We start from the raw sequence: 16,948 nt of genomic DNA, 5'->3' as shown, positions 1-16,948 counted from the left end.
ATAAAATGAAAATGATTAAGAAGATATCAAGAATAAGGAAAATGAATAAGAAGATCCCAGGAAGAGAAAAGTAAAAGCAAAGTTATTTAATTTTATTTAACTTTTATGGAAATTAATATGCTATACATGTCCTTGTCAGGATAATATAGAAATCCATGCATGTTGAGAAAGGTATTTAAATTTATTTAATTATTATGGAAATTAAGTCATGCGTGAGAATTAATAAATTACTGTATTTTGTAAGAAAATGAAAATGATTAAGTAGATATCCCGAATAAAAAAGGAAAATGATTTCCAAGATACCAGGGAGAAAAAGTTATTTAATTTTATTAAACTTTTACGGAAATTAAACCGTATTCATGAGAATTAATAAAATACTTTATTGTTTAATAAAATGAAAATGTTTAAGAAGATACCAACAATATGGTGGTAATTTGAACAAGTGGATACTGTTCAATCACGTGTTGATTTCACACTTACCCTTCATGCCACCCATTCCCAGGCCGCCCCCTGGATTTATAGCTCACAAGCACGCGAGGATACCTACCACCCACACAACTTCTCAGCTAATATTTATATATATTACTTGCGTGACACGAAGTTTGTGCCTCCCTCTGATCAGAGCTTGAAGCTCTGTCTTCTCTGATATCGCTTCATTCCATCATCCAGGAGCTTCTGTTATATCCATTTCCTCAAAATGGATGGCTATCTTGAAGAAAATGGATACGGCGCTTCAAATTCTCGGAAATTAATGTGCCTAACCGGGGGCTGGAGTTTCCTGGGTATTCATATCGCAAGAATGCTGCTCGGCCGGGGTTACTCAGTCCGTTTCGCAATTCCGGTAACGCCAGGTGAGGTTTCACTTTTGAAAATGTTACTCGGCAATAATTAAGGTCTGGACATGAATATGTTCAAAATTGTAGATCTGAGTATGATTATGTTTCAGAGTAGATATTCATGCAGAATTCTTTTAAAGAAAACTCTGGAAAATTTTAAAGATTCATAGCATAGCATAGGTCTGAGTATGATTATGTCTCAAAGTAGATATTCATGCAGAATTCTTTTAAAGAAAACATTGTGGAAAAATTTGAAGGTTCACAACGTAGTTCTGATCATGATTATGTTTCAAAGTAGATATTCATGGAGTATTCTTCTAAAGAAAAGTTCGTGGAAAAAATTAAATATAGCATTTATAATAAGTTTACTCTGTATGTCAGTCCTGTATACCGATAGTCTCGTCTAAAAGATTCAATTTCGTGCACAATTCTTAAGATTTAATTTCGTGCAGAATTCTTTTAAAGAAAACTTTGTGGAAAAATTTAAAGAATTATAGCATCTTTACAATAAATTTACTCTGTAAGTCAATTCTGTATACTGGTAGTCTCATCTAAAAGATTTAATTGATTTACTTTCAATTAGTGTAAATTGGTATCTAGAACTTGATCAGCAGGATTTTAAGTTATAGTATTTTTAGCTTGAGCTTAATTAGATGGTAGATGCAGATTATCTGAGAGTTCACTCATAATGTCAACGAATGTCTGTGAAAATCTGATCATGAATTTGCTAAATTATGGTGAATTTACAGAAGAGGCAGGCTCACTTATGGAATCCGAAGAAGCATTATCGGGGAAGCTGGAGATATGCCAAGCCGATCTCTTGGATTATCGCAGCGTTTTCGGCAACATCAATGGCTGCTCCGGAGTTTTCCACGTCCCTGCGCCCTGTGATCATCTGGATGGATTACAGGAGTATCCGGTATGATTAGTTTAATAGATTGCGGGGTATCCTGTATGAATTAGTTTATGAATTTAAGGTTTTCTTAGAATTTGGATAATTTTGGGGGAAACCAAGGGTTTTATAATTGTTATTGGGCGCTGTAGACTGATAGCATAGACTACGAGGTTCAAAGCGCGTTGAATGTGGTGGAAGCCTGCGCTGCCGCAGAGAGTGTGAAGCGTTTGGTGTTCACTTCCTCCGTATCGGCCGTTGTTTGTGGGAGGAGGACTGGCAATCTTGGCGATGGTGAAATTATGGACGAGAAGTGCTGGACCAATCTTGAATTTTGTCGTGAAAAGAAGGCAAGTCAATTAACCTTCATAATTCTTTAAATCTAATTTGTCCTATATTATAGGGAAACTCATGATCAAATGCCTTGTCTGTTTGTGTAGTTGTGGTCGCCACTGGCAAAGACTCTCTCAGAGAAAGCTGTATGGGCACTCTCAAATGACAGGGACCTTAATCTAGTAGTAGTGAATCCTGCTTCAGTCATTGGGCCCCAACTCTCAAATCCTAATTCACATACCATTTTAAACCAATTGAAAGGTAAATACATATCCTTGACTACAACAGTGATGCCTATAATTGTGAATTTTGGGGGGATTGTATCACACATTAACATTATGTTAAAAATGTATTCTCTTAATCACAGGATCGAAGGCACTGCAGCAGAATGGTGTTTCTGCTATCTGTGCATATGTAGATGTGGAAGAAGCGGCTCTTGCACATGTTGCTGCCTTTGAATGTGAAAATGCAACAGGCAGATACATATGTTTGCAGAGGGTGTTTACAGAAGATGAAATAAAAGAAGTTATATGGAGCTCTCACATGACATCAAATTACAGGTTGGTGCTTAAATAAATCAATCTGTTTTATTTTTTACCTTAAACTGATAGTTTTAACGGTGCTTATCATAATTTCACAGGCTGGAGAGTTTGTTGCATCCTGAGAAGCCACTGAACCTTTCCAACGAGAAGTTTTTAAAGTTGAAAAGACAATATTCTGGAGAGCTGGCATAGTTGCACCTACCTCTGATCTGTGGTGGTCAGGTCACGATATATGTAAGCAACCAACCAAGTTTAGATGAAAGAAATAAAAAATAGGATCAGAGGTGGTCAGGTCACGATATATATAAGCAACCAACCAAGTTTAGATGAAAAAAATAATAAATAGGAATAGTACTTTAGTATCTAATTTTCCCCTTGTTCTAGAGGGGAAGATAAATCTCATTAATGTAGTTATCTTTACCTTACCTTTCATATGGATATGGCCTTTTCTTCTTCCAGCGGGTCACTTATCTTCTTCCAATGGGTCACTTATCTTCTGGTCAGGAAGGGGTTCAATTATGGCTTTATTTAGCCTTCAGTTTCTATATATACATTTTATTATTAATTTGTTTATAGATCATTTGTTTATCTTCTTCCCATGGGTCACTTATCTTCTGGTCAGGAAGGGATTCAATTATGGCTTTATCTAGCCTTCATGTAGTTTCTACATATACATTTTATACTTAATTTGTTTATAAAGATTGAATTTTCCATCAATAATTTTTTAAAAATATATAATTTTTTATTTTTATTAATTAATAAGTATTATTGTCAATGTGTTTATAATCTCTTTTTTTAGTAATATATAATTTTTTATTTTTATTAATTAATGACTGTTATTGTCAATGGATTATAAATGTGTTTATAATCTCTTTTTTAATAATATATAATTTTTTATTTTTATTAATTAATCAGTATTATTCTCCGTTGATTATAAATGTGTTTATAATCTCTTTTGTCTATTTTTTTTAATCATATTAAATTAGGATTATATCTTCTTTATACATTTATCTCTTCCTATTTGTGTGATTTGTTTTAAATTATATTTATTTTATATTTTTGTTAAATTATGAAATTTGTCCTGATTTGTGTTAAATTATATTTATTTTAATTTTCTTTTAAATTTAACTTTTTCTTTCCTATTTATCTCCATAATAGATTTTGTGCGATCTGTGTTTATATACGGGAAATAAAATCTAAATCTTTTATATTTAATTTTTTAATACTTATTATTTAAAATTTTGCATTTCCTTTCACTTATTTATTTAAATATTTATATAAATTAGTTTTTCTCTTTATTGTTAGTTTTCTTTTATATTTGGCTTAGTGAACGCGGGTACATTGTAAGATAATCTTTGATTTTTAATTAATTGGACTCAATAAAAACAAATTTTCAATCTTGGGTACATTGTAAGATAATCTTTGATTTTTAATTAATTGGATTCAATAAAAACAATTTTCCAATCTTTGATTTTCAATTATTAGATTTTCTCTTTATTATATTTTATTATATTTTGCTTATATATTATATTTTTGATTTTATTATATTTTGCTTAAGCGGTATATTATAAGATAATCTTTGATTTTTAATTAATTGGGTTCAATAAAAACAATTTAATTAATTGGATTTCATAAAAATTATTTTCCAATCTTTCCAATCTTTGATTTTCAATTATTGATTTTTCTCTTTGTTAAATTTATATATTGTAAGATAATCTTTGACTTTCAATTAATTGGATTCAATAAAATTGTAGGATAAATTTTACTTCCAATTAATTAGTTTCAATTAATTAGTTTCAATAAAAACCAGTTCTCAAAAATTCAAATATTTGTGAATTATATATATATATATTATATTTATATTAATTTATTTCCAATTTTATATTGATATTATGAATTATATATATATATATATATATTAATTTATATTCCAATTTTATCATTGACTTGGATATTGATATGATTATTAATTTAATTCAATTTTTTCATGACTAATATATTATATATATATATATATTAATTTATATTCCAATTTTATCATTGATATTATGATATTATATATATATATATATATATATATTAATTTATATTCCAATTTTATCATTGACTAAGGATATTGACATGATTACTATTATTGACTAAGGAACTTTTTTATTGACTAAGGAACTTTTTTTCTAAAATTTTATGATAGTTTTCAAAAATTCAAATATTTGTGAATTATATATATATATATATATATATATATATATATATAAAATTTGTATTCCAATTTTATCATTGACTAAGGACATTGACATGATTAATATTATGAGGTTTAAAATTCATTTGTCAATAAATAAAGATATAATAAAATTTTATAAATGTGTATGAGGTGACTATATACATATATAAATAGCTTGTACTAATTAAATTTATAAAAACCATATTCTAAGATAAAAACAATATTTTTCTTTGTGCACATAAAATATGGACATATTAAACATTGTACTAAGTATTTAAGTTCAATGCATGAAGCTTGAGCCCAATTTTAAAATGAAAATTAACACTTATGCTAAACATTATTGAGTGTGAGAGTATTCTCAAATTTCAAAGAAGCAATAAAAACCATTCCAATTATAGCGATTATATATATATATATATATATATATATATATATATATATATATATAATATTGTTGGTAATGATTAATGGCTTTTAAGAATAGGGAATGCTTTTAAAAACAGGGAATGCTATATGTGTGACTTTTTTTGGTTAATTTAACTTTAACCTTTATTAGATTTATTTTTTTTTGTGAAGCTTTGGTATTTCTTTTCAAATTGATAGTTAATTATTTTTTATTATTTATAATATTTTATTTTAAATGAAGAAAAAAAATATGAAATAAATTAATTAATTTTTGTTTTGGAAAATTAGTGCCATAATATATCTCTTTTTTTTAATCAAGGTCTAGTTACAATGAAGTTTTTAAGTCTTATAGGCTAGATTATGTAAAGTATTTTGGGCCAAACCATGAATTATAAAAAATTAAGAATCACTAAGGATAAATTGATTTTTTCACCGAGTCAAGTTTACTATACTTAATTTTATTCAAATAGATAATTACTTGTTTTTTATTATTTGAAACCTTTTTTTTTTCAAATAGAAAAAATAAAAATAAAAATAAAATGTTAAAAAATAATAAAAACATCAAAAACCTTTGTTATATTTATTATTTTCAGTCCAAAAGATAATTACAATATCATGAATTATATTGACTAACTGTTAATGATTATTTCTACGTTGTTCATTTTGTTAATTTCAATCTCACTTTTTCACTTTTTACCTTTTAAACTTTATGTGAGATAATAAATATTAAATAAAAACTACAAGGAAAACACATTCTAGCAGAAGTTTTTGTAAATATTTCTACTATTATAAGAATGGACAAAGTGATAAAAAAAATCATTATAACTAAAAAAATCTAAGTACTAGATTTTAGTGGAAGTTTTTCCATAGTGTGATTAAATTCATAAAACTTATGTAGTACTTATGTTTATATTAATGCACAAATGAACAAAGTACTAAAATCCCAAAAGTGAGCACCCAAATTCATAATAATTTATGCTATCAATTACTTTTTGCATAAGAAACATGTAGTAAGTAGCAACACTGCATATCATATTACACTTGCTTATAACGGATTTATATATTTATCTATTTTTAGCTATTTTATTAGTTGAGATTAAGTTGTTATAATTTTTAGTCTTATTACTAAATCTAAATAACTATATATATTCTTTATATATAATGTAAGGATATTTTGTTATAATAATTTTTAACTTTTATTATTAAATCTAAATAATCATATATATTCTTTATATATATATATATATATATAATTATAATTTTATAAAAATATGATTTTGAATATTTCCTATTAACCTGAGTTCATATTTTCATTTTTATATAAATATATGCTTTTATATGCCCTATATAATGAAATATGATTTTGAATATTTCCTGTTAATTTGAGTTTATATTTTTGTTATGCAGTGACATATAGGATCAATTATATTGTATTAGTCTATGTCGTATACCAATATTTTTCACTGCATAAAAAAACGTAGGCTCAAAGTTTGGGTTTTGGGTTCCCAATGCAGCTGACATCAGTCATGTAGCTGCATTAGGGCTCCAGACCCTAATGCACCTACTGCGACATAAATGTGAAAAATAATGGAAGTTGATCTATCTCTATTGTTTGTTAGTTCAACTCCCAAGGCATTATACAGACGCACATTAAATGCCAACCGCCTTGCCTTATAGAATGCTACTCGACCTGCTTATAGGCGTTCATGCCCAAATTTCACGCTATATTTTGCCACAAAACCCACCCTGTACCCTTCAAATTGTCTGTCTCATAACCAAAATCAAGGAATCCACCATACGATCTTGCGTCGTCGAATGAAATCCCAAAAATTCACCATCGAAATGCATAAAATTCGACGATTTTACACAAAATTCTCATCTATGCATCTAATTCCATGGTATCACAACACAACACCACCTCCCCTGTTCATAATATCAAGGTTGGACGACTGCTTTCTGGTCAAATTGTCCTCGCAATAAACTGGAATTCAAATCCATCATCCGACGCACAATTTGACAAGCATGGGGGAAGGGTAAAAGGAAGTCAACATCTTCGTCTGCCCATTGATGGGATCATGACCAAAGTGGCTATATTAGGAGTGTGGACACATACGGAGAGGACATTGTGTCTTTACGGCTATTTAATTCCCCAGTGTATTAACTATGTATTCACATGATTATAAAACTAGCAATTTCCCTTAAAGGTGAAAAGATACAGACGAACATTAAATACCAACCGCCTTGCCTTATAGACCGCTACTCGACCTGCTTATAGGCATTCATGCCCAAATTTCACGCTAGATTTTGCCACAGAACCCACCCTGTAGCCTTCAAATTGTCCGTCTCATAACCAAAATCAAGGAATCCACCATCTGATCTTGCGTCGTCGAATGAAATCCCACAAATTCACCATCGAAATGCATAAAATTTGACGATTTTACATAAAATTCTCATCTATGCATCTAATTCCATGGTATCACAACACAACACCACCTCCCTTGTTCATAATATCAAGATTGGACGACTGCTTTCTGGTCAAATTGTCCTCGCAATAAACTGGAATTCGAATCCACCATCTGACGCACAATTTGATAAGCATGGGGGAGGGGTAAAAGGAAGTCAACATCTTTGTCTGCCCACTGATGGGATCACGACCAAACTAGCTACATCAAGAGTGTGGACACATATGGAGAGGACATTGTGTCTTTACGGCTATTTAATTCCCCATTGTATTAACTATGTATTCACATGATTATAAAACTAGCAATTTCCCTTAAAGGTGCAAAGATACAGACGAACATTAAATGCCAACCGCCTTGCCTTATAGAACGCTACTCGACCTGCTTATAGGCATTCATGCGCAAATTTCACACTAGATTTTGCCACAAAACCCGCTTTGTACCCTTCAAATTGTCCGTCTCATAACCAAAATCAAGGAATCCACCATTTGATCTTGCGTCATCGAATGAAATCCCACAAATTCACCATCGAAATGCATAAAATTTGACGATTTTACACAAAATTCTCATCTATGCATCCAATTCCATGGTATCACAACACAACACCACCTCCTCTGTTCATAATATCAAGGTTGGACGACTACTTTCTGGTCAAATTGTCCTCAAAATACACTGGAATTCGAATCCACCATCCGACGCACAATTTGACAAGCATGGGGGAGGGGTAAAAGGAAGTCAACATCTTCGTATGCCCATTTATGGGATCACGACCAAAGTGGCTATATCAGGAGTGTGGACACATACGGAGAGGAAATTGTGTCTTTACGACTATTTAGTTCCCCATTGTATTAACTATGTATTCACATGATTATAAAACTAGCAATTTCCCCTAAAGGTGCAAAGATACACCGAAGGAATAGAAGATTTGGGAAGATAATCTCACCAAGAACAAAGCCCACTGTTGAATGCATGCTCATAATTCCTTCCAAACACATGAGAACAATCAAACAAGAAAAAAATATCCATATATGCCTATGAATTTAGAACATTTTATTTAATTTGTAAATATAATTCAAAAAAATGGTGCATAGCTTGTTGTTATTATACACGTCCAAAAGGGCACTTTTGTTGTTGTTGAGTGCACCAGGAAAAAGAGCAGGGATTCCTATGATGTTACTATAGAAAATTTGTAGCAAGGGAAAGCTAACAATCTAAAGTTTTATGAAACCGACTCACAAAAAGATAGAAAAGATAGATCAACACCTTAGAAATCAGCCTCTTCGAGGGGGCAACCTCTTTTACATGACACAAATGAAAATTTATTCGATGATACAAATGACAAAACCTCCTTTCTATATATAGGAGTCTAAGGGGTCACAATCTAATCAAAGTCTACATAACAATAATAATATAAGGGCACAACAATAACAATAATGAGGTTCTATGGGGCACAATGGGGATAATAGGGACACAACAATAACACTAAGGGTTACAATGACAATAGTAATAAGGGAATCACTAGTATTATAGGGATCTAACATGCCCCTCTCCTTCAAAAAAGTGTTGTCCTCAACGCTTGAGTAGTTCTGGATGCTTCTGTATAAAATTCTCATCCTCCCATGTGGAATCGTCAGCGTGTAAGTTCTTCCACTTGACAAGATACTCCAAAATTGGTCGATTTCGTAGTTGTCCAGTTCTTGTTTCTATGATTGCTTTAGGTTCCAATATGATTTTTTCTTCCTCGTCAAGTTCTAGTAATATTGTTTGAACTGGGAGCTTGTCACCAATGACCATCTTTAAGCAAGAAACATGGAAAACTGGGTGCACTCGGGAAGCTGTAATTTGTATTCCATAGTACCAATCTTTTGCAACACCTTATACGGACCTTAATACTCTAGTGATAATTTATTATCCTTCTTATCTTGCTTGAGGGACATTTTTTTATATGGTTGTAGCCGTAGAAATACCCAGTCACCTACATCAAAACTTCTTTCATTGTGAAGTTGATATGCCTGTTGTTTCATTCTATTTTGTGCCAAAGTTAGGTTATCCTTTAAGAGTTGGAGAACTTGTTGTTGATGCTCGATGTGATCTTCCACTGCTTGAACCTTAGAATTTTCTCTTAAATATGATGTGATGGACGATGGGTTATATCCATAAAGTTCCATAAATGGGGTCATTTTTGCTGCAGCATGGAAGGAAGTGTTATACCACCATTCAACCAGAGGCAACCATTTGACCCATTGTGTTTGTTTATCAGATACAAAGCAACGAAGATATCCTTCCAAACATTTCTTTACTATCTCAGTTTTCCCATCAAATTGAAGATGATAAGATGAGCTATGAGCTAACTGAGTACCAAGACAAGAAAATAATTATGTCCAAAAATTTCCAATGAGAATGGGATCTCTGTCACTTATAATAATCTTTGGGTTTCCATGTAGCTTTTGAATTGTTTTCATAAATGTAGTAGAAACTGTACTGGTTTTAAATGGATGAGATAATGCACAATTGGTAAGTTTGTCAACTACCACCATGATGACACTCTTTCCTTCAGACTTGGGTAAACCTGTGATAAAATCCATTGAAACCTCCTCCCAACGTTGACTTGGAATGGATAAAGTTTGTAATAGACCCGGGGTCTTAATTGTTTCAACTTTATTTTGTTGGCGAACCAAACATTCCCCCACAACATATTGAATATTAGATTTAAGGCCATCCCAAAAACATTCCTTCTTAACCCTATGTGAGTCTTTAAAAATCTGAGTACCCTCCTAAGGGAGAGGCGTTCAATTCCATAAGAATATTTTGTTTGAGTTGGGAATTCTGACATAGGTATAAGTGATCTTTTTACCATAATGAATCATTTTTCCAGCTAAATGTATCAAATGTACTCAGATCTTGTTGTATCTTTTGAATGAGTGCCCACACTTCTTCGTCCTTCTTCCATTCATCCCTTGCTCCATTTATCCAGATTGGTTGGATAATAGAAATGGCACAAAGCAATGCTTCCATATACTCATCATTTCTTGAGAGTGCATCTGCCACAACATTGTGCTTCCCTTTTTTGTAGATGATTTCAAAGTCATAGCCCAACATCTTTGTGACCCATTTTTGTTGCTCTTCTGACGATAATATTTGTTCTAAAAAGTATTTAATACTATCATGATCCGTTTTTACCTTGAAGTGTCTTCCCATTAAGTAGGGTCACCATTTCTTAAGTGCATGTAAAATCGCCAACATTTCCTTCTCATAAATAGATTTGTGTAAATACTTTCCTTTGATTGGATGACTTTCGAAAGAAATGGGTCTTTCTTCTTGCATTAAAACAACACCAATTTCATTTCCTGAGGCATCACATTCCACAATAAAGGTTTTTGTGAAGTCCGACGTAGCTAAGACCAGTGCTTGGCACATTACATCTTTAAGATGTTCAAAGGCCTTTGTTGCTTCTAGAGTCCATAAAATTGCATCTTTCTTCAATAATGTTGTTAGAGGTGTTGCTATTCTCCCATAATTCTTAACAAACTTGCTATAATACCCTCTCAACCTGAGAAATCCTCGTAGATTCTTTATGGATGTGGGGATTTTCCATTATTTAATGGATTTAATTTTGCTAGGGTCTACCTTAACACCTTCATGAGATACAATATGACCCAAATATTCCACCTCTTGTACTCCAAAGAAACATTTGGAGCTTTTTGTATATAATTGTTTCTCCTCCAATAGTTTGAGGACCCTGTCAATGTGTTGAACATGATCCTTCCAAGACTTGCTATGGCTTAGTATATCATCAGAAGATACTAGCACAAATTTTCTAAGGAAGGGTTTGAAAATAGAATTCATCAAACCTTGAAATGTATAAGGTGCATTGGTAAGGCCAAGAGGCATGACCAAAAATTCATAATGACCCTCATGAGTTCTAAATGTTGTTTCCGGACTGTCTTCAATCTTCATTCTGATTTGATGATATCTTGAACGAAGATCCAACTTTATGAAGTAAATTGATCCATGCAATTCATCCAATAGTTCATCAATGACAGGAATGGGAAATTTGTCTTTAATAGTGAGCTTGTTGAGCTCCCTATAATCCAGACACATGCACCATGATCCATCCTTCTTGTGCTCAATACTACTGGAACAGAGAAAGAACTTTGACTAGGTTTAATTATACCAGCCTCTAGCATTTCTACAACCATATGTTCAATTTCACTCTTTTGGGCATAGGGATATCTGTAAGGCCTAATGTTTGGAGGAACACTTCCTGGAATCAAATGAATAGCATGTTCATGATCACGAATAGGCGGGAGACCTTTGGGAGTCTCAGATACCTTGGAATTATTGTCCAAGGATTTTTAGAGATCTGGAGAAATAGATGATTTCGATGTGGGAACCTCTAGCAAACATAATTGTGCAATTAGGCCTCTTGTTCTTTCTTTAGAAGATTTTTCATTCCATTAGAGCTTATTATCTTTCATGGTTTCCCTGCGATACCTCTTAATTCAAATTCCTTTCCTTCCGAAGAAAATTTCATGCAAAGTTCTTAAAAATTAAAAGTTATTGTACCCAAGGATTATAGCCATTGGACTCCTAGTACAACATCAGCACCACCCATTGGAATGGAAAGCATTGGGATATTCAATACATATTCTCCCATGGATAGCTTGATATTATGGCACTTTCCAAAGCAATTTATGGTTCCTCCACTTGCAACCATCACTTGACACTTTGGTGCTGGATATAGGAAGCAATTCAATTCCTTGGCTATCTTACAATGAATAAAATTATGGGTACTACTCGAATCAATCAACATTATTACCTTTTTCTTCTTGATATGTCCTTCTATCTTGATAGTTTGAAGAGTGGTAATTCTGGCCAATGCATTACAAGATATGGTCAGATCCATTTCTTCTTTCTCTAGGGTTTGTTCTTGGTGTATATCCTCTTCTTTTGACATTTCTAGTTCCTTTTCTTCCTCCTCTTCACAATCTATGTAAAATTATTTCTTCTCAACACACTTATGACCTTTAGTGTATTTTCTATCACAACTATAACAAAGCTCTTTTTCTCTTTTTTCTTCCAATTGTTGGGGTATCAATCTTGTAGGTTGTGGAAGACGAGGGGAAACAACACTTCCATCCTTATAGTTGTGAGTGGTAGGCTTCCTTGTTGCAATAATTTTGCTTTCCATTTTTCTTGCCAACCTGAATGCTTTCTCCAATGAGTCAGGTTCCCAAAGGCAAACATCATGTTGGATGTTATCATTTAAAGTCCCTATGAACACATCAATTCTATGCTCCTCTGGAATATATTTTACCCTTATATTCAATTTTTGGAAGTCCTCAATGTGCTCCATCATTGAACCCTTTTGTTTGAGGTTTATCAATTGGCTAAAAAAAGTGTTGCTTTTTGTATCCTCATAATGTGTTATCATTTATTCCATAAAAATTGTCCAAGTGACAATTTGTTTATGAGAGAAAAGTTATCAATACCATACAAACTGATTTGGTTCCAAATAGAAAGTTGCAATGTGTACCTTTTGTGTGTTTTGCACATTATGGAAATCGAAATATTGATCCATCTGTAGTATACATGTCACGGGATCCTTGCTATCGAACTTCCTTATATCGATCTTTAGAACGTGGTGGGTCTTTGTTCCAACGTTAGAGTCTATGAAATCATGATTAACATTTCTTTTGTTCTCATAATGAGTTTCCTCTACTACCTTTTCACCATTAAGAAGCCTTTCTTGTAGCAACTTTGTCAAACCTTCCTTCAAACCTTCCATGCCTTTCTTCAAATCTTCAATGCTTTCCTTCTTCAAATCATGATTACAATTTCTTTTGTTCTCATTATGAGTTTCCTCTACTACATTTTCGCCATCAGGAAGCCTTTCTTGTGGCAACTTTGTCAAACCTTCCTTCCAACCTTCCATGTCTTTCTTCCAATCTTCAATGTTGTCTTTCATACCATCCATATTAGCTTCCACACCATTCATATTAGCTTCCATGCCTTTCTTTAAACCATCAATCTTAGCTTTTGTTACCTTTTGTGAGAGTGAAATTTGTTGCACTTGGTCTCGTAATTTGGATATATCATGTTGCATTTCTTCATCTTCTTCATGAGTCACGCTAGATATTTCAGGTTGCTTACTAGGTGTTTCTATTTTCTTTATTCGGGGCATTAATTAATGATAATTATGCTTCACTATGCCCTTTGAACTTCAAACTATTTTTTCAACTCAAACTAATGCAAAATTCTTAAAAGACTACACACGTTTTTTCACTTTGTAGAAGCTCGATATTGAATCTGTTGTATATATGTAATTGTGGATATCTAAGGTTTGAAATTGCTTCTTGCGGTAGCTCTCTGAGTCCTCTTTCGAATGCCACCAGTCTGATCAAAATTGGATTCCCCAAGAAAGAGTTATGCCCAATCTCCCACGATGACTGGGTTATATAATTTTTCAATAGAGCGAACTTGTATGACATGCCACATATCACTGTTTCGACCTTTGGATCTAAAAAAGCTACACAGAAAACTATAGTCCATCCTCTTTCTGTAACTTTTTACGAAATTTCAATCCAATGCTCGGAGAGAAAGTTATGAAGATTTTCCGAAGGTCACCTATTTGGAATGTAATTCGAGAGTCTGCAAAAACCCTAACTTCCTCAAATCATATCTCCAAAAATATAGTGAGAAAAGATCTGAAATTTGGACCCAAGGTTTAGAATGATTTCAGCTCAAATGGGTTTTTTTTAGCTTCTGAAACTTTGTAGAGAAAAAGTTATAGTGAAAATTCCACGACGACCTATTTGGAGTAGCAAAACCCTAGAATCCAAAGCTCTGATACCAAATGTTATGAAACCAACTCACAAAAAGATAGAAAAGATAGATCAACACATTAGAAATCAGCCTCTTTGAGGGGAAACCTCCTTTACATGACACAAATGAACAATTCTTGGATGATACAAATGAAAAAACCTCCTTTCTATATATAGGAGTCTAAGGGGTCACAATATAATCAAAGCCGACATAACAATAATAATATAAGGGCACAACAATAACAATAGTGGGTTTCTATGGGGCACAATGGTGACAATAGGGGAACAACAATAACAATAAGGGCTATAATGACAATAGTACTGGGGTAATCACTAGTATTATAGGGATCTAACATAAAGTGTGGAGGATGGTGAGAAAGAAACGTGTTCAAGCTTGCGACAGTCTCATGTCAACTGTGTCAACATTGGCTGATAGTTGTTGCTTGAACCACCATTCCTGGATGAATCGTTGTTTTTTCCAATTATACCACTATGTCAAAATATTATATACATATTATATCCAAGCTATAAAAGGGAGAAACATTATCATAGGTCTTAGTGGGCACAGGCGTGTAGAAAATGTAATTGCACAAACGAAATGACTAAAGTCAGTGTGTGTTGATAATGGGATTAAATAAAGAGTGTCTTTCACTGTGGTGACCTTCAGATTCCAAGGTATTCTGCAATTGACATAAAGAAGGGTGTTTATTTTATAATTTTAGCTATCTCCTTTTTAAAAATTTTAAATTAATTCAGAGCCATTTTCTTGGAGCAATAAATTCCAATTTTTAACAATTTTAGAAAATTATACAATATTGTGTTTCACTATTTTATAGCAATTATAATAACGTCATTTTTCCTTCATGATTTTAATGTCACCTAATTATTCTTTGCACTTGATTAATTCTTTGAATTGTGTGAGGGTTTTTTTAGGAGATAACTGGCAACAAAGAATTAACGAATGACTATCTCTCCAGATTGAGAGTGCCCTTGGGATCCATATTAGAACCTGTTGTTGCCCTTGTGGCCTGAAAATTCCATTCCTCTTTCCACCACCCCGTACTTATTTAACCTGCAATCCTACATTTCACTGCAAGGAAAAATAATCGTCATAGAAGCACAAGAAACCATAGAAATGATTTGAGTGCAAGCTAGGGTTACATTGAGCGATACTTGGTTCGATTAGCAAATGAAAATGTTAGTTCCAACAATGAAATAAATTTAATGTAACATAAATGGAATAGGAGGAAATGATGCAGAGCAAAAGAAAGCATGTTAGCAATAATTTTGGTTCTTATATGGAAAAAGAAACTCAAAATATGAATAACAAATAGAAATATGGACTGCAATTCTTGAATTCAAATATGATCCCAGATTTGAATTAAGTTGAAATATAAACAACAGATTAGCGTCATCCTCTACAGCCATGTCCAGTGGATGGAAATGGTTGTCAAATTCGAGACAATGCCTTATAATAAATGAATGCAAGAACATGTTACAGGTTACAATGGATTGACACATTGAGTCAATGCTACTATAAGTGCGAATTTCAAAGGTAAATACAAAATAGGGTAGATACCAAAACCATATATACCTTAATTTTATGTCTTGTAACATACTTCCACAATGGATAATTTTGATCTTGAGCCTGCTATCTTGCTAAAACAATGTTTTGTTCAGCATTTGAAGTTGTTATTGCAACCCCATTTACAACAAATGGAACATTGACCGACCTTGATGAAAATAAAGGAGGGGGGACAACATCAATGGGGGCATTCCTCCCTTTCCATTGCCATTTTCCAATTGTTCTTGACGATTGAGCCATGATTTCTGTGAAATGAAGAAGAAAATAGACTGTTGTAGGATATATTTTGAAGATTGGTGGACAAATCCACTTACACAACACTTGGAATCCCTTCTATCACTATTTAATAGCTCTTAGTTTCACTCCAAAACCTCTTAAACCTCCCACCTATGAGTGAAATGAGTTTCAATGAGAAGAAAAATCCATTTTTATGGGCCATAGGTCGCTTTTCTATAGGACATATGTCCAAATTTCAAGATATGATTTGGGCACATGTCTATCACATTTATCGTGAACAGGGGACATGTGCCAGACACCACATGCCCTCATCATGTCACGCCCAGAAAAAAAAATACTCGGCACAAGGGGCATTTTGACATGTCCAATTACTTAGTATAACCCTTGTGTATGAAGGAAGGTATTTGACCTTCCAAAGTAGTTTTCCCAGTACATCAGGATTAAGAGGGCTTAATAGATGTATAACAAACCAAACTAGACATGCTTGGTCATTAAATAATATAGGGCTTAACACTTGTCTAACATATCAAACTGGACAGGCCCCATCAAGTGAACAATATATATTAGGATACCAATGATATTTATCCATATCGAATGGAAACCCAACAATTGTA

At 32.7% G+C, this 16,948-nt stretch overlaps 1 protein-coding gene across 1 annotated transcript; it reads left to right on the top strand.

Moving 5' to 3' along the window:
* The first annotated feature begins 594 nt into the window (after positions 1–594).
* On the top strand, positions 595–3,168 carry LOC149161004 (cinnamoyl-CoA reductase 1-like). Its single transcript, XM_089435465.1, has 6 exons — positions 595–851; positions 1,586–1,755; positions 1,881–2,078; positions 2,169–2,322; positions 2,429–2,621; positions 2,702–3,168. Exons 1-6 carry the CDS (start codon positions 698–700, stop codon positions 2,793–2,795), a joined length of 963 nt encoding a protein of 320 aa, XP_089291591.1. The 5' UTR covers positions 595–697; the 3' UTR covers positions 2,796–3,168.
* Positions 3,169–16,948: the final 13,780 nt, after the last annotated feature.

This window comes from Pinus tabuliformis, chromosome 5_2 (genome assembly GCF_031772625.1).
Source record: "Pinus tabuliformis cultivar Carrire ecotype Pingquan chromosome 5_2, CPIR1, whole genome shotgun sequence".
NCBI lineage: Eukaryota > Viridiplantae > Streptophyta > Pinopsida > Pinales > Pinaceae > Pinus > Pinus tabuliformis.
Note: the sequence above shows the minus strand (reverse complement) of the source record. Positions and strands in the feature narration are given on the sequence as shown.

What these genes read in the sequence shown, in the direction of transcription:
- LOC149161004 (XM_089435465.1), top strand. Translation starts at nt 698, where the DNA reads ATGGATGGCTATCTTGAAGAAAATGGATACGGCGCTTCAAATTCTCGG. An exon ending in AATTTTGTCGTGAAAAGAAG is followed by an intron (nt 2,079 to 2,168) that starts GCAAGTCAATTA and finishes CTGTTTGTGTAG; the next exon opens with TTGTGGTCGCCACTGGCAAA. An exon ending in CATTTTAAACCAATTGAAAG is followed by an intron (nt 2,323 to 2,428) that starts GTAAATACATAT and finishes TCTTAATCACAG; the next exon opens with GATCGAAGGCACTGCAGCAG.